Source organism: Leptonychotes weddellii, chromosome 4 (genome assembly GCF_054177405.1).
Source record: "Leptonychotes weddellii isolate Sample4059 chromosome 4, ASM5417740v2, whole genome shotgun sequence".
Lineage (NCBI taxonomy): Eukaryota > Metazoa > Chordata > Mammalia > Carnivora > Phocidae > Leptonychotes > Leptonychotes weddellii.
The window spans coordinates 80,170,470-80,196,665 of NC_138372.1; the positions used below are offsets into that span (position 1 = coordinate 80,170,470).

The 26,196-nt window shown below is 36.8% G+C and overlaps 1 protein-coding gene and 1 long non-coding RNA gene across 16 annotated transcripts in view; one reads left to right on the forward strand and one right to left on the reverse strand.

Moving 5' to 3' along the window:
- The window catches only part of LOC115944115 (uncharacterized), a 220,138-nt gene extending 212,186 nt beyond the window's left edge, over window positions 1–7,952 (reverse strand). For all 3 annotated transcript variants that reach the window (XR_014144060.1, XR_014144059.1, XR_014144061.1), the window contains exons 1-2: window positions 7,838–7,952; window positions 217–340 (exon numbers count right to left, since the gene is read on the reverse strand). This is a non-coding gene — a long non-coding RNA (uncharacterized LOC115944115). The remainder of the gene's footprint in view (window positions 1–216; window positions 341–7,837) is intronic.
- A 157-nt stretch (window positions 7,953–8,109) lies between these two features.
- RNPC3 (RNA binding region (RNP1, RRM) containing 3) overlaps window positions 8,110–26,196 on the forward strand; it is a 39,174-nt gene continuing 21,087 nt past the window's right edge. For 12 of the 13 annotated variants that reach the window (XR_014144053.1, XR_014144055.1, XR_014144056.1 and 9 more), the window contains exons 1-9: window positions 8,110–8,304; window positions 9,774–9,821; window positions 15,140–15,258; window positions 15,854–15,937; window positions 16,535–16,646; window positions 17,717–17,785; window positions 19,333–19,475; window positions 22,889–23,014; window positions 24,042–24,193. Coding sequence is in view for 4 of the 13 variants with exons in the window: in XM_081815565.1 (XP_081671691.1) it covers window positions 8,110–8,304; window positions 9,774–9,821; window positions 15,140–15,258; window positions 15,854–15,937; window positions 16,535–16,646; window positions 17,717–17,785; window positions 19,333–19,475; window positions 22,889–23,014; window positions 24,042–24,193 (1,048 nt within the window). In the remaining 9 variants the exon portion in view is untranslated. The remainder of the gene's footprint in view (window positions 8,305–9,773; window positions 9,822–15,139; window positions 15,259–15,853; window positions 15,938–16,534; window positions 16,647–17,716; window positions 17,786–19,332; window positions 19,476–22,888; window positions 23,015–24,041; window positions 24,194–26,196) is intronic. The other variant, XM_081815567.1, reaches the window with a different exon arrangement.

Here is a 26,196-nt window from a genome sequence, read left to right on the forward strand (position 1 = left end):
AACGTGGACTAAACCAGCAAACTCCAGTAAATGGGGACTGCAGACTAGAATGAGGGAAGAGATTCTGATATGGAATTGTGGCCTGAACTGAGGGCTGACTAATGATCTGTTAGTGCTTCCTCTTAGTCTACAGTGACCTGTTAACCCTGGACAAAAAAGCCAATTAGATCAGGAGCTCAAATGCAGAGCACAGAGCTCAAACTCATAGGAACTCACCAATGGCCTTTGAAAACAGCAAGAAAGTGAATTCAAAAGGGTTAACAGGGCGCCATGCTTGTGTTTCTCATTGTCCCTGAATGTTGATGGAGATTTGCTTTGGATCCCACTGCTGCCACCAAATCTGTTAAAGAATAAAAATTCAATTGAGTAAATTTGAAGATCTAATTGGTTTTATGAATTTCATGAATCAGGCACCATCCCATCTAGTAGGTAGGGGAGCTCCAAGGAGTTGTACAAAATAAAAGATTTTCATAAGAAGGAGGGTGGAGCAAGAAGTTTATTAGCAAAAAAAAAAAAAGAAAGAAAGAAGGAAAGAAAGAAAAAGGAAGGAAGGAAGAAAGAGAAAGAAAGAAAGAAAGAAAGAAAGAAAGAAAGAAAAGAAAGAAAGAAAGAAAGAAAAGAAGAAAGAAAGAAAGAAAGAAAAGAAAGAAAGAAAAGAAAAGAAAAGAAAAGAAAAGAAAAAAAAGAAAAGAAAAGAAAAGAAAAGAAAGAAAGAAAGAAAGAAAGAAAGAAAGAAAGAAAGAAAGAAAGAAAAAGAGAAAAGATTGTCCCAGGCAAGGTCACCTTCCCTTATGGGGAATGGTAGGAGGTCTTATTAGATGGATTACCTCATCTTCCTTTGGGGGCAAGAAAGGGCCCATCTGACAGATTACCTTATTGATACTTAACAGAAAATTCCTGACTGACCAGTTAAGATTGTATGTTTAGGGGAGGTTGAAACTATAATTACATTATGTATTAACCCTTGTTTTGGTGACTTGGCCCAGTGATGCCATTTTGGGCCTGCAGTTTTTTGTTGTTGTTGTTGTTTTTAACAAAATTAAAGAAAATATGAGAGAAAAAAAGAGTGGAGACAACAAACATACAGCATTATTTCTAGCAATTTTGCTATAAACAGAAAGAAATGGCTGGAGAGGGAAGTGGAAACAAAAGGTTTTCTTTTAAATTTGTATATTTGCTGATGTGAAATATTGGGGTTTCAGACCATATGGTCAAGAAAGAATTCTTGAGATGTCTTTGGTGCAAAAAAAGGTGGTTTTATAAAACACAGGGACAGACCCATGGGCAGAAAGAGCTGCACTGCAGTTGTGAGGAGTGACTGATTTTATATACTTTCAGATTGGGAGGGTGTTAGGGATAGCCTAAGTCCCTAAGGAAATGGAAGCAAGGTTTCCAGGATCTTGAGGGGGCATTTATTACTGTCTAGTAAAACCTTAGTCATGAGACCCTTCAGATATACATCAGTGGGCCATATGTTTGGAGGATGATTGCTAACATATATCTTGGGGCTGATATGGTTTGGAGTGGTGGGGTTCAGAGCCAAAGGCCAAGAAAGAATTCTTAAGATGTCTCTGGTGCCAAAAGTGTTTTTATTATAGTAGGGTGACAGGACCCACAGGCAGAAAGAGCTGCACTGGGGTTGTAAAGGAGAGACTGATTATGTAAGATTCTTTATCCTATGGAGAGGAGGGTGATGTTAGGGCTCCAGTAAATTGAATCTATAGGTTTTGGAGGCTGCTTTTTTCTTGTAAATCATTAAGACAGTTGCAAACTAATGGAGGCTCAGGTCCTGCCTGTGATCTCTATCAGTTAACCATTTGTTTTTTCCTTTCCTTTGTTCTAGGGCAGCCTGGAATGCCTGAGGAATGTCACGCATATGAGGGGGGGGGAGTGTTGCTGGGTGTTAGCTTGTGCTATCTATGCCCTCATTTTGCCTTTTGCTCCCTCATTATTGGGGTAGAGATAAAGAAAGTTTCCAAAGGGATTTTTATATGTTAAAGAAGACTTTTAGGGTCCTGGAGGTTGGGCTAGTATCAAGCTAGGGTTGCCTTTTGCCTCTAGCAAAGTATTAACATTGAGGCAGTTGATTTTCTGGACGAAGGTCACTCGGCTTGTCCCAGGTATTTGTCAATGGGCTATTAAGTTGTGAGAAAGTTTACTTTTTTTCCTATATTTCTTTTGCCTTTGTTCTCCACATCATTTGCTTTGCTTTTTAAAAAATCAAAATAATAATAGCATATTTACTGAATGAGTGATTCAGTAGAGTACACAAGAAGGCAGGGATCTAATTCTGAAGTAAGAAGTTGCCTTAACTAAGGAACACAAATGCAAGTACGATTGATGGGTATGGAAGTCTTCAATTTTTTCAATGAGAATAAGAAACAAGGCTATCATTTAAGAGCAAAGGTGGAAAGAAGGTTCAAAGTTAGGGAACAAAGGAGAAAAAATGAAGTTGAAAATTAGAGTCAGGCCAGAGAGAAAGTGAGTTAGAACAATAAGAGAAATGGCATGTTTTGTAAACCAAGGGAAGATGATGTTTCAAAAAGAATGTGGTCAAATGTCTCAAGTTCTGCTGAAAAGTTAAAATGAGAACTGAAAACGTCTATTGGATTTAGCAACTTGGAGTAACTGTTCACCCTAGCAAGAATTACTTTATGGACCGATGGGATCAGGAGCCAGACAGAAGTACATTTTGGAGTACAAGGTAAAAAAATAAGGATAACTTACGTCTCTTGATATAGGAAAGATGTTGAGTTTTGGAGCCAACAGCCAAGAAATAATTCTTGAGATGTCTTTGGTGCAATAAGGGGGTTTTCTTAAAGCACAGAGACAAGACCTGTGGGCAGAAAGAGCTGCATTGGGGTCATGAGGAGTGGCTGAGTATATACTTTCAAGTTGGGAGGTGGTTAGGGATAGCGAGTCTCCTAGGAATTTTGGAAGCAAGGTTTCCAGGAACTTTGAGGGGACTAGCTATTGTTAGAAAAGGTTATTTATTATTGTCTAATAAAACCTTAGTAATGAGACCCTTCATATTTATATCTGTGGGTCATATGCTTAGGGGATGACTGCTAACATATATCTTGGGAGGTAGAGATAAAGGAAGTTTGCAAAGGTACTTTTTTTTTAATATATATATTTTTTTACTTATTTGAGAGAGAGAGAGTGACATCACATGAGCAGGAGGCTGAGCGGGGAGCCCAATACAGGGCTCAATCCCAGGACTCTGAGATCATGACTTGGGCCTAAGGTAGATGTTTATCCAATTGAGCCACCTAGGTTCCCCGCCAAAAGTATTTTTATATGTTAAAGTAGATTTATAGTATTCTGGGGTTTGGGCTAAGATTACCTTTTGACCTTAGCAAAGTATTAACATCGAGGCAGCTGAGTTCCTAGAGGAATGTCAGCCTGTTTCAAGGACTTGTTAATGGGCTGGCTGTGAAGTAGTAAGGAAATTTAATGTTTCTTTTGTCTTTGCTTCCCACATAATCTCTCTAGAACTTTGGCTGCAAAGGAAAAGAATGCTTTTAGCAAAAAATTAGGAAAATAATTCATAGAACTGAATAGCAAAAAAATATACACTAACAATTCAATTAAAAATGAACAGAAAATCTAACTAGACATTTTTCCAAAGAAGAAATACTGACGGCTAACAGATACACAAAAAGATGCTCAACATCACTAATCGGCAGGGAAATGCAAATCAAAACCACAATGATACATCAATTCACACCTTTTAGAATGGTTATCATAGAAAGAAAGAATGAAAGAAAGAAAGAAAGAAAGAAAGAAAGAAAGAAAGAAAGAAAGAAAGAAAAAGAAAGAAAGAAAGAAGAGAAATTGTTGGCAAGGACGTGAAGAAAAGGGAACCCCTGTGCACTGTTGGCCACTATGGAAAACAGTATGGGGGCTCCTCAAAAAATTAAAGATAGAACTACCATATGATCCAGTAATTCCACTTCTGGGTACTTAGCTGAAGAAAACTAACTCAAAAAGATACATGTACCCCCACCTCCACTGCAGCATTATTTACAGTAGCCAAGATATAGACTAAACAACCTATGTATTCCTTTTTTTTTTTTTTAAAGATTTTATTTATTTATTTGAGAGAGAGAGAGAGAGAGAGCACATGAGAGGGGGGAGGGTCAGAGGGAGAAGCAGACCCCCTGCTGAGCAAGGAGCCCGATGTGGGACTCGATCCAGGGACTCCAGGATCATGACCTGAGCCGAAGGCAGTCGCTTAACCAACTGAGCCACCCAGGCACCCAACCTATGTATTCCTGAATGAATGAATGAATGAATGGATAAAGAATATATGATATATAATGAAATATTTTGAAATATTTTTCAGAAATAAAAATGAAGGAAATCATGCCATTGTGGCAAAATGGATGGATCTCAAGGGCATTTTGCTCAGTGAAATAAGTCAGACAAAGATAAATGCCATCTGATCTCACTTACATGGGGACTCAAAACAAAACCCAGCTCATAGATACAAAGAATAGACTGGTGGTTGCCAGAGGAAGAATGGAAGATGGAGAAACTGGTGAAGGGAGTCAAAAGATATAAACTTTGAGTAATAAAATAAATAAATCCTGGGGATGTAATGTACAGCATGGTGACTATAGTTATTAGTACTGTATTACATATTTGAAAGTTGCTAAGAGTGTAGATCTCAAAAGTTCTCATCACATGAAAAAAATTGAAACTGTGTAAGATGATGGATGTAAACTAGACTTATTGTGGTGAACATTTTGTAATGTATACAAACATATTATTATGTTGTATACCTGAAACTAATATAATGTTCTATGTCAATTGTATCTTAAGTAAAAAAACAAACAAAAAAACCAAAAAAAAAAACAGAAAAAAAAAAGGAGCAAATTCTTTTCTCAGGTTCTCCAAGGCCTTCCAGAAATACTAAAATAGGCCCCAGGAGTTCTCCAGGCTTCATGAGAAAAAATAGGAAGTCTGGAAATTGAAAGGAATGCCCAAATAGACACATGGCTAAGTGAGGTAAACTGGAGATGTAAACCAAAGACCAAAGGGGAGGGGGAAGCTACTCTTGCCTGAAAAGGTACTCAGTGATAGAGGGGGAATTGATGAATATGAACGTCCATCAACATGGACCAGAGAGAATCAGAGTGAGATAAAGAACCAACATTTGGTCAATGAAGTAAGATACTCCCCACCTCTAACTTTCCTCCTCCTACCTTGCAATGAAGAAAATCAAAACCAAAAAGTAGTTAGAGCCACAGTTCTCAAACTGTGTGCTGAGGTGTTCCAGGTGCACCAACTACATCACAGAGGTGCTATGGAATATTTTATTTTTAACTTTTATTTATTTATTTTTAAAGTAATCCCCACACCCAACGTGGGGCTTGAACTTATGACCCCAAGAGCAAGACTGAGCCAGCCAGATGCCCCTGTTATGGAATATTTTCAATATTTGAGGGAAACGGCAATAATCAAAATCTGTCGGACACTACATGAATTACCAGCTTGAAATATTTTTGAATTTAAAAATCTTTGCAAACCTGGGTTTTTTCCTGTTGCTGTGTAAAATCAGGGTGGAACAGGAAGTGAGGAGGCACCAAGGGATGCTGTTAAAAAAAACTATTGAGACAATAAAAGCACCATGAGCTGAGAAAGTTTGGGAACCTCTGTGGTAATCCAAGAAAAGAAAATGAGAAACGTGCAACACAGAGCAGACCACACCCACTCCTACTCAAACGTGGGAGAGATGAAAGCAAATTATATCTTCCTCCTATCTCTTAGGTGAAGGCTGATATGAGACGAGGGTAAAAAGTGAGGCCTGAATATAATTTAGAGTTGACATTTTGAGTCCGCTGGGACTATTAACTGAAAGTGACTAAGAAATTATGAGATCTGCCTGAGCTATTGACAAGAGAAGGATAAGATATGATGATATCATTAGTAAGATGATAATGGTGAAAGACACGGACAAAAGCCTACAAAGGATAGTGTTTAAAGTAGCATGCCTTCTCCAATCACAGTTTATCCCTCTACCCTGTCTCTATTTTTTCCCCCAAAAGCACATATTACTCTCCAAAGGAACTTACTTATCTACATGTTATGGTCTATCTTTACTACTAGAATGTAAGTGCCAAGAGAGAAAGGATTATTATCTTGTTCTTCCTCTCTCCTCCATTTCCCAACATTGACATGCCCCATAGATCAATACTGGGCCTCTCTCTTCCTGCCTACACTATCTCTCATCCCTTGGTAAATATTATATGTGTTGATGCTGTATGTGCATCTTGTGTCGATATTTCTCTAGAATACTAAATTTACATCCAATTGCCTACTTGAAACATGGATATTGACTAGGTACCTTAAATTTAATATGTGTTCCTCCCTTTTCCACCCTTCCCTGCAGTCCCTAATCTAGCTACACTTTAGTCCCTGTTCTCATGCTCAAAACATGACATCATCACCATCCACCTAGATGGTGAACAGTTTGGGGCTCAAGATGAAAACCCAGAACTATCCTTAACTACTTTTCTTCATCTACAACTCTATCAATTCTACTTCCCAAATATATTTCAGTTCCAGATTCTTCTCTCTGTATCCACTGTTACCAAACTATTTCAAGCAATGTTTTGTTTTTTTTACCTGGGTATTGTAGTAGCCCAACTGTCTTCTGGCTTCTACTATATTTTTTACACTGCAACCAAAGATAAATTTTCATATCCAAAATTTAATCATTACACACACACACACACCCCTACTAGAAAAATCTGTCAGTTTCCAATTACTCTCGGGATAAACAAGACTCCAAACAAACATACTGGGCCATCAAGGTCTGGCTCCTCCTAACTGACATTTTCGCGTTTTCCCATGCTTTTTCTAGTTTTTATTGAAGTCTGTCCCTCCCCTGCTTCTCAAACAATGCTGCATGAAAGCAAAAGTTTGCTGTATTGTTTACTGTTATATTTTAAACACCTAATTAAGTAGCAAATAAAGAGCAGGCAGAGGGTCCTTAGGTCTCCAGCCCCTGTGCACAATGTAGCAGACTGTAGAGAATACCTCTCTCTAGAATCCTTAAGGCCCTCACTGTATGGAGTGAGGGAGACATTTCTGATTCACTTCTTGGGATGATCTCTGCCTTAACTCCATTCAGAAACTAGACAGGATAGTGGATTAAAGTATAATGCCCAGTTACACTAGCAGGGTGGAATCTCAGCTTTGTCATTTACTAGCTGTGTGACTTATACTTCATTTTACATCAATGTCCTTAAAGGTAAAATGGGAAAGAGTATACCCCTTAGGGTCGTTATTAGAATTAAATATATGAAGATCTATCTATCGATCGATTTATCTATATAATTATTCATATTCATTAGGGTTTATCTCCTTAGAGGCCGCCAATTCCGTGAAATGAACACTGGCCAGAGCCTATTAGACTGCTATATGCACGATTCAAGAAAACAAAACACATTTCTTAACTTTTTGTTCCTTAAACTAAGTTCTCCCACCTACGTGCACCTTACTGAGTCGAAGAATTTCCTATCTTTCGGTTTCACCATCCCAAGACTGTAAGCACACACCGGTTAGTTAATCCCACACCAAGTCCTCCTTCCCAGACAGCCAGTCAAATGCGCTTCCGCAATTGGCCGGGTAACAGGAACCTAGTGAGCTGAGCTCCAGACCGCGCGGCCACGCCCAGACTCGCTCCCGGCTCGCACACGCGCAGCAGTGGTTTCTTCTGTCCTTGGGTTTATGGCCTTTTCCTTCACGCGGCTGAGGCCCCTTATTCCTTCTTTGACAACTTTTTAAATCCTCGCGCTTCTCCATGGAAATTTTTTGTTTTTAATACCTTCAGCAGCTGCCCGGAATTTAAAAATCACTTTGCTCTCCCACCGCCGTGGAACCTAGTCCTTCAGTTCGAGGAGCCGGTCTCTGAATAAGACTCCGCCGTCCCAGGCGCAAATCTCGCGAGAAGGTGACCCTCTATCGCGGTCCTTCCTTGTTTCCAGAATCCTTAGCGCGAGGCGGAAAAATACTCGTTTATCTTCAGCTTCTGTTGATTAGCGCGTTTTCACTGCGTGCTCGTTTTTCGCCTTCCCTGTTGCGGTTTCTCCAAGGGAAATGGCGGCCCCTGAGCAGCCACTACCGCCGATGTCAAGAGGATGCCAGAGCTCTGCCTCGCTCTCCCCGCCGCGGGGCGACCGAACCCTTCTAGTGAGGCACCTGCCAGCCGAGCTGACCGCCGAAGAGAAAGAGGACTTGCTGAAATATTTCGGGGCGCAGTCGGTGCGCGTCCTGTCAGATAAGGGACGACTGGTAAGGGCGCGCCCGTCCGAAGCCGCCAGGGAAGGCCCTTGGGTAGACTCAGGGTGGGGGAAGCTTTGACAGAAGGAAGTAGAAGAGGGTGGGAAAATGCGCTCTTGTAGTGGGGTCTTCCCTGTCTTCTCTCTCTTAGGTCAAAATGTTTTGCGTACCAAGTGAAGTTCTAAATGTCTTGAGCTTTTTAAATGTCACAGCGCTGTCGAAAAGAGCAGTGAGAAAGTCAAGGCAGAAGAATGGAAAATAGCTTACATCCGTTTTTCTGACCTATCTTGAGAATCTCAAAACTCCTCGGAATTTGAGAGCATTTCTTTTAGAGTTAGAGTACTCGCAGATATGAAGTACAAAGGACTTTTTAAAAATGTTGGGTTATTTATAAGCCACTGTTAAGACATTCATTAAAACAGAGGAGAAAGTACAGTAGTAACTTCAGTAAACCAGTTACAGAATTTCTACCCGATTTTTTAGGAAAAAAACTCTTAATAAAAATTTTTCTGACGGAATCAGTTGGAATAATATTTTTAAGACTATTAAAGGTTTCTACACAGGAGAAAAACGTTTCTACACAAGAATTTACCCAATTATTTCATTTGCTTTTGTTTTAGATGGATTTCTCTCTGTTAAAATAGTAATGGTGATGTTAAGTTTCTGCAAGATGGTCTGTGATTCGGCCATATATCAGTGGTTTTAGTCTCCTCACGTGATTCTAATATGCAACCAGGGTTGAGAAGTACTGAGAAGACTGACCAATTTTGATCAAAGTGTCACCTATACCAGCAAATACAAATACTCTGTGTGGTTTAAGGACTCTTAATTAGGTCATCTTGGATCATCAGATTAGACAAAGTTAGAATGTGTTACATAAATACTCAAGCAACTTGTAAAAGCTTTAATAAGCACTGTTAAGAACTGATAACATTATCCGTGGTAATGATTCATTTACTGTTTATTTTTTTCTGATGGTTTTTAAACTTACAGTTTATATTTTAAAATAGACTTCTCCCATTGAACCCTTATTACAAGGATAAAGCACAAAGGAACCATGCACTTGAGAAATGATTTTTGGTTGGTAAACATTTTTAAACTTTGTATTTGGCTGTATAGAGGGAAGTTTAAGATTTTTAGATATATTATAAACTGAAGATACTTTAAGGGTTGTCCTTTAGTAGAGTAGGGGTTTTAAACTTCTGGTCTGTTGAACTATTTGAAAGTGTATGTAAAACATGGTGTATATGTGTGTACACCTTTATATAAAAGGCTACATAGCTGTCATCTCAAGGAGCTCTGATCCAAAAAAGATTCAGAACTACAGTGCTGAAATTAATAAACAGTTACAGTGATCTTGATTTTCCATCCTTTTCCATGACTTTATTAATTTGTGAAATAACTGTCAGCTGGTAAAGTCAGATTTCTTATGAAAAACTGAAATTGTATTAGAAATAATTTGTACCTTAATTCTTTTTCAGAAACATACAGCTTTTGCTACTTTCCCTAATGAAAAAGCAGCTATAAAGGTATGACTTTTTTTAACTATGAAAGTTATCAGCAATTTCCTATTAACTAATCTTTGTTCAAAAGTGGAACATAATGTTGAACTACCGTTTTCAAAAACAAAAGCACCTGTGTTTCAAGAGTTTACCCCACAGACTGCATTTGGTTTATCAGTTGGCAAATCTTCCCCAAAGTTTAGGTATTTGGGCATAAGAATAGATTAACTGGAGGGGCGCCTGGGTGGCTCAGATGGTTAAGCGTCTGCCTTTGGCTCAGGTCATGATCCTGGGGTCCTGGGATCGAGCCCCACATCGGGCTCTCTGCTGAGCTGGGGGCCTGCTCCTCCCTCTACCTCTGTGTGCCGCTCCCCCACTTGTACTCTCTCTCTCTAATAAAAAATAAAAAATCTTTAAAAAAAAAAAAAAGAATAGGTTAACTGGAAAGCAAATTAAAATTGTAATTTATATGTGATTAAAAATAAGTTGTAAAGAATGCAAAGACTGATAACGCTCACTATGGCAAAATAAGATATTTTAAGTATTAGAGGGAAAATACATATATTAAAAAACAAATCCTAGAGATGCATTCACGAAGGAGGTGACCTTTGAGGTAGACCCTTAATAATTACTTGGGTTTTGAGAAGTAAACAAAGGGACATGGGCATTTCAGGTTGGGAGAACACTAAGTGAAGCTGTGGGCCATAGAAAGTTGTAGGTAGAGCAAAAACTAAAGGTTAAGTTGGAAATAGGACTTGGAAAATAGGTTGAGTCTAAATTTGGGTGGGAGGGAGGGATTGAATTTTGTTCAGTAGATACTACTTCTGGCATGATTACTTTTGAGCTGCGCAATAATATGGTCAGGTCTGTGAAAGATCTGGTAGTGTTCATGTAATGGATTAGATGCGGAAAAGATTAGTGGTAAGAAGACCAAGTGGAAAGTCAAGACAAGAGAAATGTTATAATGGCCAACGCAAGATAAAGGATCCAAATAAGTCTAGAAAAAAAACAAAGGAAAAAGTAGGTATATACTCAATAAAGATTGAGTTTGTAGATCTTGTGATCCCTATAGATATAGAGGTTAAGAAAGAAAGAAATTTGGGGATTTTTGGACTGCAGTATTGGGTTATTACATTAGATGACATTAAGGGCAGGATTCAGAGGATGTTTGCAACGGTAGGTAGTGAATTCCCACTGTTACCTATTAACTTGAAGAGTTGTTGAGCTACTTCTATGGAAATTTTTTTAAGATTTTTAATTTATTTGAGAGAGAGACAGAGCACGAGCAGGGGGAGGGGCAGGAGGAGGGAGAAGCAGATTCCCTGCTGGGCGGGGAGCCCTATCCGGGACTTGATCCCAGTACCCTGAGATCATGACCTGAGCCGAAGTCAAGCGCTTAACCAACTGAGCCACCCAGGTGCCCCGGAAATATTTTTAATATAGTTAAAAATATGGCTCTAGAGCTAAGACAGGGTCAAAAATGGAGTTTCTTGAATCAGGTGAATGGATATGGTTGCCCAAAGGAAAGTACAAGCCAGGAAAGGAGAATGGGAGGGAGAAGTTAAAAAGGAAGTAGAACTAGAAAAGAAATTATCTTTCTTTGTTGCAAAGAGAAGAAAGTTTTAAGAAGATGAGATCCTGTGATGACACAAAATGAGGAATGAATAGTCTTAATCAGTAAAGGGTTTTTTTATTATGAAACAATAGAAATCACCCAAATTCTCATCAATAGGAGGAAAGGACACCTTATAGTATATTGGTAGGCTGGACTACTGTCAAAGAATGAGGTAAAATGAATATATATTAGTAAGGAATGTGGCCTAGATAGAGTACATGAATAAAGTTGGCAGACATTAGGTATGAGATGTAACGTTGGATTTTTGGAAATCCAGTAGTACATATGTTTATGCATAGGGAAAAAAATGTGGCAAAGCTGTACACCAAATTGTTAATAAATGTCATTCTGTCAGGTGGGATTATAGAAGACTTCACATTATATGTATTTTTTAATGTATAGGATTTTTTTTTCTCAGAAAAGGTTCTTGTAAATATGGCGTAAGGTATTATAAATAAAATATGGTAATGAAACCTGCATTGTTTTATGGTCAAGATTAACTTAGAGATGAGGATGTGGAGCCAGTCAGTGTCTTTGGGAAACATTTGTAGTAGAGAAGGAATGAGAAGATAATAGCATCGGTATGGCTTTTAGCCTACAGTGTACATGACTGATAGATTTTTAAAAAACAAGGGTAGAGAAATGTTTAAGAATAGAGTAAGTAGCTGAGCGAGATGGGGAAATTAGTTAACATTAAAAGTGAACAACTGTATATCCTTGACGAGAATAGGTGTGATACCCATTTTGCCAAGAAGAAAGTTGAAGCAATTGAGCTTAGATGCCCTGCATTTCAGACAATCAAAGGTTCACTGATAATGAAGAGGTTTAGAATTGATTTAGGGACTTGAAAATTATTGAAAACATTTGAAAATGAAAGAGTCAAGGATGCATAAAGATGGTAAAATAAAATTGTAGTCCTAATTAAGGATTACAGGTCTATTTGTTCAAAAATATTTCATGCTTACAATGTGGTAGATGCTGCTTTAGTCTTGGGATAAATCAGTGAATAAAATATTTACAAAAAAAAAAAAAGAAATAGGGCGACTGGGTGGCTCAGTCATTAAGTGTCTGCCTTCGGCTCAGGTCCTGGGATCGAGTCCCACATCGGGCTCCCTGCTCAGCAGGAAGCTTGCTTCTCCCTCTCCCACTCCGCTTGCTTGTGTTTCCTCTCTTGCTGTGTCTGTCTCTGTCAAGTAAATAAAAAATCTTTAAAAAAAAAAAATAAGGAGAGGCGCCTGGGTGGCTCAGTTGGTTAAGCGACTGCCTTCGGCTCAGGTCATGATCCTGGAGTCCCGGGATCGAGTCCCGCATCGGGCTCCCTGCTCAGCAGGGAGTCTGCTTCTCCCTCTGACCCTCCCCCGTCTCATGTGCTCTCTCTATCTCATTCTCTCTCTCAAATAAATAAAATCTTTAAAAAAAATAAGAATAAAAAAATAAGGAAATAAAGACTTAATGTCCTCATTGGGGCTCATATTCTCAAAAGGGGAGGCAGATTGTAAATAATAAACTTAATTAATATTTTAGAAAATGATAAATGCTATGGAATAAAAAGGAAAAAAAGCAATACGATCAAGAGTGCGAGATGGGGATGGTTGCAGTTAAGATGATTAGGGTCATATTTGAGTAATAATTTGAAGGAGGTGAATTAGCTAAGGGAATATCTGGGGAAGGTACATTCCAGTCAGAGTAATGGCTGGAAAAGGCATTAGTGTAGGAGAATGCCTGTCATGTTCAAGTAAACTAGAGTGGCTGAAGCAGACAGAATGAGGGGGATGTAATTAGAATTTAAGGTTAGAGAAGAACTAGATGCCATATCATGTAGATACTCTAAAGATCCTGGATTTTACTCTGAGTAAAATGGGGAGCTGTTGGAGTATTTTGAGCAAAGCAGTAACATAATCTAACTTATATCTTTAAAATGGGAGGCAGGAAGAGTAAAACAGGGAAATCTGTAAACAGGTTATGGTGGTAATTTAGCTCAAGATGATAGCTGTTCGGACCAAGGCGGTAAGAAGTGGTTAGATTCAGGATATATTTTGAACGTAGAAGCAAACAAAATTTCTTGATGGCTTGGATATGTAACGTGGGTAAGAAGTCTTACAGATGATTCCAATATTTTTGATATGAGTAAGTGGAAAAATGGGGTTATCATCAACTGAAATGTGAAAGGCTCCACATAGAAAACATTTGTGGGGATGAGGATAGAATATCAGTGGTTCAATTTCTGAAGTGTCAATTTTGAGATATTTGTTAGACACTTAAGGAGAGTTGTCTCGTAGTTTGGATATGTTTTCTTGGACTTCGGAACAGGCTTGGGCTGAGGTTATAAATTGGGGAATTATTAGCATAGCGATGGAATTTAAATTTAGGATGGTGATTAGATCACTAAGATAGTAGCTAGAAAGAGGACCAATAATAAAACTCTGGAGTATGCCAACATTTTGAGTTGAAAAGGCACAAGCCAAGAGATTAAGGAGTAGAAACCAGTGAGCTAGGAAGAAAACTACGGGAGAGTAGGATTTTTTTTTTTTTTTTTAAGTATGATGTTTCAACATCAAGTGAAGAACATGTATCAAGGAGGGAGTGATCAACTGTGTTAAATGCAATAAAATGAAGACTTAAAGTAGACCATTGGCTTGGCAGTACAGAATTTGTTGTCTTTGAGTTGGAGACTGGATGGGAGGAGAGGAGTTGTAGGTAAAGGGCTTAGATAATTTTTTTTTTTTTATATTTTATTTATTTGAGAGAGAGAGCGCGCGCGCATGCAGGAGAGCACAAGCAGTGGAGAGGGAGAAGCAGGCTCCCATCTAGCAGGGAGCCCAGGGCGTGGCTCGATCCCAGGACCCTGGGATCATGACCTGAGCCAAAGGCAGCTGCTTAATAGACTTAGCCACCCAGGCACCCTGGCTTAGATAAATAATTCTTAAGGAGTTTTACTGCAGCTGTAATTAAAGGGGGGGGGAGGGGAGTAAAGTGGGATTAATAGATGAATTAAGAACAAATTAGGATGGGAGAAGTAGAAGTATATTTGTGTGCTAATATGGATGATTCAGTACAGGACAGAAAATTAGCAGTGTAGTTAAGGACACTCCCCATACAGAGTAGAAGAGAGACTGTTGAGTAGATGAGAGGGTGGGATTTAGTATACAAGTCAAGTAACTGGATTTAAATAAAAACATGGGTAATTAATACCTTATAGCATTGATTCATTAGCTGGTAGATAGGAGTTATGGTGGGAATTTGAAGTTCTCATCTGGTTGTTTCGGTTTTCCCAAAGTAGGAAGCAAAGTCCTAGCCTAAAAGAATGGGAAAGGAATGTTGTGAGGTTGAGGAGCAAGGAGAAAGTACAAAATAGTGTCTTAGAGATTAGTAGAAAAAATGAACTAAAAATGTGATAAGTATGGCATCAAGTTTCACCCCGAGATTGGCGGTTGTGGTCATGAGTTTAAAGTGAGTCAAGGCTGATTATGTTTGTTTTCTAACCATTTTCAGCTGCCTAGGTATAAGGAGATTTGGATTTAATGAGATTTTGGTTTTACTAAGTGATAGGAAGCAGTCTCTTAATAAATGACAAAGACTAAGCACCCTGAGATTGGAAATGGGTAAGAAATAGCCAGGGAAATATTAGCAGCATTCACAAAGATCATGTATAAACTATTTGGAGATGTTCTCTAATAAACAACTTTTGATGCAATTATCAAATATTCTACTCTTGTTTTTCCAACTGAAGGCATTGACAAGACTACATCAGCTGAAACTTTTAGGTCATACTTTAGTTGTTGAATTTGCAAAAGAGCAAGATCGAGTTCATTCCCCGTGTCCCCCTTCAGACCCTGAAAAAAAGAAAAGGTATGTAGATCGTTAGGTTTTCCTAACATTTTGAAGTGTTTTTTAATCAATTGTATTGCTGTTGGGTTGTTTTCAGACTAGCAAATAATTTGACATAATAAATGATACATGTCTCTTGAATCCAGTACATTTATTTTTGTTCTTATTGTGCATTAGGAATCTGAGTGTTGATTTAATATTGAGAACTAATCAGTGTGAAGTGGGAAGAGGGTGGGGTGAAAAGCATCAGCTTTAAGTGGAGGAACATAACTAGTATAAAAATCCTTGTTGTATTACAGATAGCAGGGTGCCGTGGATAGGCATGGCCTTTGAAATCAAAGACTGGTATTTGGTTCCCAGCAGTAACTCTTTGTAGTTATAAAACCTTTACAAATTTGCCTTACACTAGTGGTTCTCAGAGTAGTCCTTGGGCCAGTGGCATCATCTAGGATCTTGATTGGAATACAGATTCTTGGGCCCTACCCTAATCCTACTGAATTTGAAATTTGGGGGTTGGGAAGGGGAATATAAGGCCCAGCAGTCTGAGTTTTAACAAACCCTCAATTTTTTACTCTATTTCTAAAAATAAGATCAACTTTGATTCTGTATTTTGTAGATCTGATGACCCTGTGGAAGATGATAAAGAAAAGAAAGAACTTGGTTGTTTAACCATAGAAAATGGAATTGCACCAAACCATGGGTTAGTGTTTTTTGTTTGTGTTTTGTTGTTTTTTGGTTTTGTTTTTCTGAGTGTGTGTGTGTGTGTTACAAATAAAAGATTTTAAAGGATTGTGTCAAGTCAATATGTTGGTTAAACATGTTGAGCTATTAGAGTTTGTCACTGAATTTGGGTCCATTAAAATGTTAAGAGCTATAAAATAAGCTCTGGTAAGAAATACCTTATTTTTCTTTAGTGCAATCAAAAAATAGATTTCCTTTTTTTTCTTTTTTAAAGATTTTATTTATTTGAAAGAGAGCATACGCACGAGCATGAGCAGGGAGGAGGGGCGGGGCGGAGGGGACGCCGCTAAGCAGGGAGCCCACTGGCCCAAAAGTCATTCAGAACGACCCTGAGATCATGACCTGAGCCAAAGGCAGACACTTAACCAGCTGAGCCACCCAGGCACCCCAAAGCAAATTTCTTCTTAAATGTACTTATTTGGGATTATAAGGAACAAGGTGAATCTAAAAGTACTGAATTATTTGAGCAATTATGTACTTCATCAGGTTACCTAAAAATGCATTATTGATACGAAACTTACTAAAAGATGATAAGCATTTTAAATATATTTTTTAGGCTGACATTTCCTCTGAATTCATGCCTCAAGTATATGTACCCACCACCTTCAAGTACAATCCTAGCAAACATAGTAAATGCTTTGGCAAGTGTCCCTAAGTTCTATGTACAGGTAAGTAGAATGAAACTTAACTTCCCCAAAATAAATGCTTGAATAACTTGATAAGTTATTTTCCATGCTACTTTTTATACTTTTCGTAATAGCATTAATCAGACTAATTCTAACAGGCAGTGATATTACAGTTATTTAAAGGTGTCTTCTCAGTTTGGGCTGCTGTAACTAAGTACCATAGACTGGGTGGCTTATAAACAACAGAAAATTATTTCTCACGGTGCTGGAGATTGGAAGTCCGAGATTAGGGTGCCAGCAGGGTTAAGTTCTGGTAAGGGCCCTCTCCTGGGTTGCAAATGGCTATTTTCTCTTTGTATCTTCACCTAGCGAAAAAAGGAGAGCGAGCTCTCTGGGGGTCCCTTTTATAAGGAACACTAATCTCATTCATGGACATCTACCCTTATGACCTAATTACTTCCCAAAGACCCTACCTCCTGAAACCATCACATTGAGGGTTAGGATTCAGTATATGTGTGTGGGTGGCGGTTAAGTCCATTGCAAAATGTAATGAAATACTACTACATTCAAGTGAAGGTTTTTATAGACTATGGCTTAAATTTATTAATGTGTTTAATATTAATACTAATAAGCATAAGATAATTTGGGAAATATAACTTCTGGTAATTTTTGTTACTTGAGCATATACCTTTAATGGAGATTCTTTCTTAAAGGAAAAAACATAGTGGATCCCTCAGCAAATGCTTGAAAGTATTGACAGTAGTACGATAGTTTTAAGTACAAATTATAGATATTTTCTTTAATGTACTTTTTGTTTCATAATTCCGCAGTAATTGGGGAAATATATAACATTTTGGTAGCACTTACTGCAAGAACATGGTATTTTTAATAATGAGAATAATGAGTATTTGTAGAATTGACATACATTTTAGGAAGGGTAATCTGAGATATATCAGTGGCTGGTAATAGCCCTATTCTGGGATAAAGCAAGAAGTGGCCAGCCTTTGCACTAAATCAGGAATGTTATTGCAAAGTTTTAAAGTACATAAAATACAAGATGTGAGTTGAATTATCATTTTACTATGTGATTTTCAATGTTTTGCTGCTTTAAGGTGCTTCATCTTATGAATAAAATGAATTTGCCCACACCTTTTGGACCAATTACTGCACGACCTCCCATGGTAAGAAATATCTTAGAATTTTAAAGATTCATGGGGCACCTGGGTGGTGCAGTTGGTTGAGTATCTGACTCTTGGTTTCAGCTGGGGTCGTGATCTCAGGGTCATGGGATCGAGCCATTCGTTGGGCTCTGTGCTCAGTGCAGTCTGTTTAAGACTCCCTCTCCCTCTGTCCCCCTTAAATAAATAAATAAATCTTTTATTTATTTATTTATACGTCAGAGAGATAGATAGGGAGAGCACAAGCAGGGGGAGCGGCAGGCAGAAGAAGAAGTAGGCTTCCCGCTGAGCAAGGAGCCCAATGCGTGACTCGATCCCAGGACCCTGGGATCATGACCTGAGCCGAAGGCAAATGCTTAACCAACTGAGCCACCCAGACCGTCTCAATAAATAAATCTTTTTAAAAAAAAAAAAAAGAATTTTGAAGATTACAACTTCTCTTCCTGAGGTGGGATTATTGAGGCTAACCTTCACAAATATTGCGCCACTAACTTCTAATGTGCATTGAAATTAAGGGACAAATATAAAGTTAATATGCTAGTAAGAGTTAAGTGGAGAACTATGAGTAGGAGAAAGTCAGAATGTGAAAGAGATGCTTTTGGTAATAGAGGCCCTCATTTCTGCCAGTGTTGTTCAATCCTTTGACCCAGAATGTTCTGCCATTTTATAAAATAATTGCACTTAACAAAATTATGTAAAATTTCCATTGTTCTGGTGTTATTGCATATAGAGCTTCATTTGCAGAAGAGAAGAAGGGTTGCTAATAATTTTTATTCAAATTTACTGTGCAAATCTATCTGTAACTTAGTCTGTGTCTGCTATTGAATCATTCTAGTTACTATTTTGTTACAGTACTTAGTACTTGTTTAGATAATAGCAATGAGAAATTATTTTGAGTCCTAACATTTAAATAGAAAATTTGCTTTTTTGTTGTCTATTGCATATTGGCTGCTTTTCTAATGTATATACTATTAGCTTCATAATTTTCCTTTGTAATCCCAGCACTTCAATGTCTGGCACATTACAGGAATATCTTTGAAGATAAGCTAACTGCTATTAACATAAAACTCAAATCTTAGTCATAGTCACTTAACCAGCATAAGTTATTTCTTGTACATGGTCAAGTATATTCCAAAAGTAGGGCAGAATCATGTTCTATTCTGGTCATTCAGAAATTTCACTTGTCTTCACTATGTGCATTCCCAGATCAATGAGGGCATTACCATACATCCTGCAGATCAAGAAGGAAGAGATGATTATGGGTGGATTTTTTTTATGCTAGCATTCTGTTGGCTAAAACTCAGTTACATGATTAAATCCAACTGTAAAGGAGGTTTGGAAATTTACTCCAGCTAGGTGCCAAGGAAGAAGAAACAAGTTTTGTGATCAACTAGCAGTCTTCTGTAGCAGGTGTTCCCTCAATTTGTGTTGAATGTGTAAAAGAATATCATGACGGAGAGAGATGAGAATAATGTACCTGAATGGAAATGTTTTTTCTGTTCTATAAATATCATAGATTACCATATGATTACCGTTTTTCTCTTAATTAGTATGAAGATTATATGCCATTACATGCACCTCTTCCACCTGCATCTCCTCAGCCACCAGAGGAACCTCCTTTGCCAGATGAGGATGAGGAATTATCAAGTATAGAATCAGAATATGAAAGCAGTGATGATGAAGACCGACAAAGGTTTATAATATCAAATAATATTTGTTTAGATTTTAAGAACAGAATATGAGACAGATTCTTTTGCTCTTCTTAAATTTTACCTATAATTCTTCATAATTTGGGGTCATTAAAATTTGTCCCCAACTCCCCAACCCCTCAAGCATATGTAATAGGTATAGATTAAGATCTGAGACCTAAGGAAAAGTTTCTGGATTATGAGTAATTCTTTAGATCAGTGATTATAGTATTATGAAGTGCAATTGATCCTTGTTATTTGTGGATTATGTATTTGAGAATATCCCCACATGCTAAAATTTATTTGTAATCCCCAAATCAATACTTATAGTGCTTGTATGGTCTTTTGCCAATGTGGGCATGCACAGAATGGTGAAAAATTTGAGTTGCTTGACGTGCACATTCCTAGATGAGGTAGAACAGGGTGACATGCTGTCTTCTTACTTCATCTCCAGTACTGTAAACAAGTATCCTTTTTGTGGTCTATTTAATACCAAGCCTTCCACATTTTTTATGATGTTTCTTGGTGATTTTGCTGTTTAAATTGGTCCCCAAGCATAGTGTTGAGGTGCTGTCTAATGTTTCCAAAATCAAGAAGGCTGTGATGTTCCTAATGGAGAAAACCTGCTAGATAAGCCTTGTTCAGGGTTGAATTATAGTGCTGTTGACTGTAAATTCAATGTTAGTGAATCAACAATATATAAAATAAGGTGTCCTTAAACAAAAACACACATGAAACAAGGTGTGTATTGATCAGTTGGTGAAATGCTAAGAGTATAGGCTTGCAGGAACCCAATCCTGACTTCCCCGGAGGGGCATTGATTCATTATTCACTAATTCTTTGTGGAGACTTCATAAAACTTTAACTATCTTGAATAACAAGAATAAGAATGGATTGTATTTGTATTTTTTTCAGCTTATTCCCCTGAATTTTATTCTCAGAATAAATTTCTAGAGCATTTCTGTGGGATTTTATACAGAACAATTTGTAGTAACTAATGCAGATGAATTTTTTTTTTTTAATTGGTTGTTCTTGACAACCTACATACCTTTTATTTAAAGATTCTGGTGAAAAGCAGTAAATGGTTAATGTTCAGGTGTATAATCCACAGCATAGCCTAGAACAGGAATTGCTAAACATTTTCTGTATAGGGCTAAGAGTTCTGTTGTAGTAGGAAAGCAGTCACAGACAATACCTAAAGGAGTGGATGTGGCTGTATTTCAGCAAAACTTTCTGATTACGGGAAGAGGCAGCTGGCTGAATTTGGTCCCAGGGCAGTAATTTGCCAACCTCTAGCCTAGAAGACCACTATGGGCATATGATGGGAATTTTTTATTTTATTTATTTATTTTTTTAAGTTTTTTTATTTTAAGTAATTGCTAGACCCAGTGTGGGGCTCGAACTCACAACCCCAAGGTCAAGAGTCACATGCTCCAACTGAGCCAGCCAGGTGCCCCAAATGATGAGAATCTTAGGTAACTGTGTACAGAAGTCAGATACAGGAGGGGTTGACATGAGTCAAAATCCAAGTAGAGGGGCACCTGATGGCTCCGTTGTTAAGCATCTGCCTTCGGCTCAGGTTATGATCCCAGCCAGAGTCCTGGGATCGAGCCCTGTATCTGGCTCCCTGCCCAGTGGGAAGCCTGCTCTTTCCTCTCCCACTCTCCCTGCTTATGTTCCCTCTCTTGCTGTGTCTCACTGTCAAAAAAATAAATAAAAACCTTAAAAAAAAAAAAACCAAAAACCAAGTAGAAACTCCAGGCAATATTTACAAATAATCAACAACAATATGACTATTATTGAGTCAATGTTAACTTAAGTACTCTCTCAATATGCATTCTTTCTAGAGAAAGAGTTAAAAATGTAGGTGGAGGCAAAACTACAAAAATGGGGTGAATGGGGTGTCTTGAATAGAGACATTTAGGAAGGCTGGCAGTTCTTGATAGACTAACTTGTTGCCAAATAAAGAACGGTATAAAGTGTTGCGTTGGGTTCATTACATAACCTATGTACATTTTACTTTCTTTATAAAATAGTGGTAGTAATTTCAGGAATGCTTTATGCAGGCTGGCCAAAACCTTTTTTTGTTTTTTTTTAATTCTGGTTTCTATTTAGGGATGTAGTGAGGAATTCTGCAAGTAATTCATCTTGAGTAATGAGAATAAAGTCTTTGCAAAAACAGTGTTTCATGCTTTTCTATCTTTGGGAAATGTAAACAAAAACAAAACCATACTATTTATTTAGCAAGTATTTATTGATTACCTAATTTATGCCTGGCAATGTTGAGAGGCTTAGTCTATTTTGGGTGAGCAATTTGTGAATAGAAACATGTTTTGTATAACTGGATTTATTCATAAAATTTTGGGCAAACCTTGATTGTTAAGAGGCTTTACAAATGTATAGCATGTGTTTATTACATTTTTCTTTACTTGGTTTAAAGCTTATTTTAACCACATTCTCCTTTCTTGCAATTTGTGTGCATGTTTATTTTGCTTTCAAATTTCACAAATGTAACTGTAGAAATAGAGCTGTGACTAGTGATTGGGAGCTTCTGCTCTGGAAACACTGTGTCTGATTCTGTGGAAGATACAAAAATGCCTAGACAGGATCTATTTGAAATATTACACTCATAATGAAGATAAACTAGGTACAATGTATCAATTATCACAGCTTGATAGTTTCTTATAAAAAGCCACTTCAAAGATAGTATTGAAAACTTTGTTCTCAAGTAAGTTATCTTGTTCATAAAATGATTCATGTGCAATGATTTTGAAAATGCTTTAAAATAAAAATAACTTCAGTTTAGACTCTTTAATTAGAATAAGAATTAAAATAATTATACTGTATTTATAAGGTCTTTTTGAATATTAGTCAAAAAAAGGAATAAAGTTACATAGGTTGTATTACTGTATCCTGTTCAACTTTCTGGCATCAAGTGCAGACATTTTATTTGGACAACTAATAATTTTCATAATAAAACATATCTTTAAAAGGTAAATTGAGGGGCACCTGGATGGCTCAGTCAGTTGAGCATCCGACTCTTGATTTCTGCTCATGACATGCATGATCTCAGGGTTGAGAGATAGCCCTGAATTGGGCTTCATGCTCAGCAGGGAGGCTGCTTAAGATTCTCTCTCCCCGTCCCTCTGCCCCTCCTCCTGCTTGTGCATGTGCATACACAAACACACACACACTCTCTCTCTCTCTCTCTCTCTCTCAAATTCTCAGTTCCTTTAAAGTAAGATGAAAGTTGGCCAAGGAAATTTAGAACTTGAGCTTATTTTAAATTATCTTAATTGATGGCTTAGAAACTATACTTCTATATAGATCATAATTTATAATATAACATGTATAATTTATAGTTTATATTACATGCTTGTACATGAAGAATTCTTTACTTCCTCTTTTTGTAACGTAGAATGACCAAACTAATGGAACTAGCAAATCTTCAGCCCAAAAGGCCAAAAACAACAAAGCAGCACCATGTGAGAAAAAAGCAAAAAATAAAGGATATATTGAAAACACCTTCATCTGCTCCACATAGGTAATTTTGTTTTGGATTATGAAATAAGGGTTTTCTGTGTACTTTGTCTACTTGCTTAAACCATGTCATTTATAAACAATTACGGTAGACATTTTACCTGCCTGTTTGCCATGGGATTCTATATATTTTAATATATTAATCACATAAAATTAACATTAATTGTAATTTTAATTTCATTTAGCTATTCTACAATGTAAATTTCCCTTGAACTTGTAAGTAACTTCAAAAATTGAGAAAGGAGTTTGTTAGAAATCTTTTTTCCATTTTGAAGGAATAAGTCCTAATCTGTGTTTTTTTTTTTAATTTCACATTAAGTATAAATATGATGTATCTTTCTTACCGATGTATGGTTCTCACCTACGTATGTCTTGATACCACATCGCATGCTTTTAATCTCTATCGCAGCACTGAACAATTAAAGATAAATAACGTGAACCAAATTCAGTTTTCCAGTAGCCACATGAAAGGATTAAAAAGCTGATGAAATTAATTTTGATAATATATTTTATTTAACCCATTATATCCAAAATATTATTTCAGCATATAATTAATACAAAGTTGTCATAGTGTGTTGTGTATTTTATATATTTATATTTTAATTTGGGCAGCAATATTTCACGTGCTCATTAGGACACATGTGGCTAGTGGCAATTCTGTTGGACAGCATAGCTTTATTTATGTATGTAGAATACAGAACATAAAAATGCTTATATTAAAAATAGAATGAATGTCTTTGCATATTGGTAAATATCTTTAAGTTTGGAATCAGTAGTCCGCAGGTACTGTCTCTGTCATTTAATGAGTGATATCCCTTAATCTCAGTCTCCTTATTTAACTAGTAATTTAATAGTATCCATATTAGCAAATTTGTTAGGATTTATTGAAGTATTAAATGTAAGTTATTTTGTGCAATGCCTATGGTATTGTGAGTGCTTTGTCAGTGTTAAATTTAAGGTAAATGGGAATAATGTTTTACTTAGGATTTTATTTGCAATTGCCAAGTAATACTGTGACTATTTATAAACAGCAGTTTACATCCAGTGCTGTTACCTTCAGATGTATTTGACCAACCACAACCTGTAGGTATTAAGAAAATTGAATTTCATATATCTACTGACATGCCATCTGCATTTAAGAAAGATCTAGAAAAAGAACAAAATCGTGAAGAACAAAATTATGGTAAGCACATTCTAGTTCTTTAATATGCTGTGTAAAAATTCTTCTCATTCTGCTTTTTGTGTTAGAATTAAATGTTTAAAATATGCAGTTAACCTTCCTTAATGTCATGGAATATTATCCATTTTGAACTTTTTCATTAACTAAAATTAATGCTTAATGATGAAACCATTACTGTTGCCTTTTGCTAGTAATTAACTTTAGGGTGAAATTGAGTCTTGTTTTTGCTGATGTTTACATGAAAAATACAATAAAACAGTCCCACTGACTTATTTTTTCATTATTAGTTGTGATGTTCTGTGGTTTTATTAGTATATTTGAATTACTGATTAGGAAACAAGCAGTGTGACTGTTAACGTGTATTGTAGATTTCATGTAAATATTTTTTTATCCAAAAGACATGGAAGATTAATTACTAAGATACTGTTCTTAAGTTTAAAAGACAATTTATTAAAATTACAGATATTCTGTTTATTGTAGGCATTAATTTGATATAATGGCATTCCTTTGTTCCTTAATTTTAATTTCATAAATAATACAGACTTATAGAAAAGGTAATCAAAACAGGAGCATATAAAGTAAAAATTTAAAAAATTTTACCACCTCAAACCCAACTGTCCCCTATCTCACTACCATTGTTAATAATTAGGAATATAGCTATTCTTCCAGACCTTATCCTATACACGTGTAAACACATTTTCTCCTCTTGTTTTAAATGGGCATCATGTTTTATGTAGTGTTTGCCATTGACTTAATATTGACTTACTGAAAGCATACAGCCTAGCAGGCTCTATGCTAGGCACTAAAGGACAAGCTAGATGTGGTCTCTGATCTTCAGGAGTTTAAAGTCTAGTGGGAGTAGCTTACTGTATCAACATAAAAATACATACCTTATTTTTTTTATGGCTGCATAATACTACATAGTACAGTTATATGAATCTTTAATCATGCTCTGTTGATAGAAGTTGAGGTTGTTCCTGTTTTTTTACTATCTGAGAAACTACTGGAACATACATTTTGCACATGTGTCTTTGAGCATTTGTGTGAATATGCGATCAGAGTTCCAGTAAGTTTTGCAAATGTAGTGAGTGGAAAAACTGATTTTAATTCCTGTCTTTTCCAAGATTAGTGAGAAGGCATTGCCTTTTCAGATAGTTGCGTTTATTATTATTATTATTAAGGAGAATAGAACATATTTAACAGTTAAACTTGATTTGTAACTTTACAATATTTCAGTGTATGGTATGAGGCTTCCATTTGTACTCTTGTCCTGGCCCTGCTGGCATTAGGGGTGGGCTTGGGTCAGCCATTGGATCATAGTCTCCACCAGAGAGGCAGCATGTGCAGAACCCCTGCCCCAGAGCACAGTGCCTATCACAGAAGAGCAGTTGATAAATATTGGCTGTGAGAAACAAACAAGATGATCCAAGTAAAATAAAATGCTTGGCATGGTGCAAATGTCTAAAAATTAGCTGCTATTGTTTGTTGAATAAGTGAACAGTAGGCAGGGCACAGATAGCTTTTTTGTTTCAATACTTCTATTTTTCTTTTTGTATATTTTTCTCTCTTATTTCATGTTAGTCACCCAGACACAAATTTTTACTTTTTTAAGCTTAATTTACTCAAGGGTGTAGACCAGTATGAGAGGATGACAGTCCTCCCATTCTACATCAGTGTCAATTAGTAACGTTGAAGTAACAGGAGAAGCAGTCTTAAGTTTTTCTCTTATTGATACTTTCAGGCCACAGGAGATCTGTTTGTACAACAGTTTTTCAACATTATAAAGAAACTTTTTATAATTCTAAGTTTAGCATATTCTTTGCATCATTTTCATAGCTTTTTAGTTTTTTGCTTGTTTTTTGGTAGTATGACTAGAATTTTTCTAGTGAATATTTAACCCTATCCTTACTGTGCCAGTTTAATTTTTGCTGAAGCTAAAATTCATGTTTTGTAAATGAAATCCATTATGTTGCTATCTGAAATTAAAAATTTGTGGTGTTTTTGAA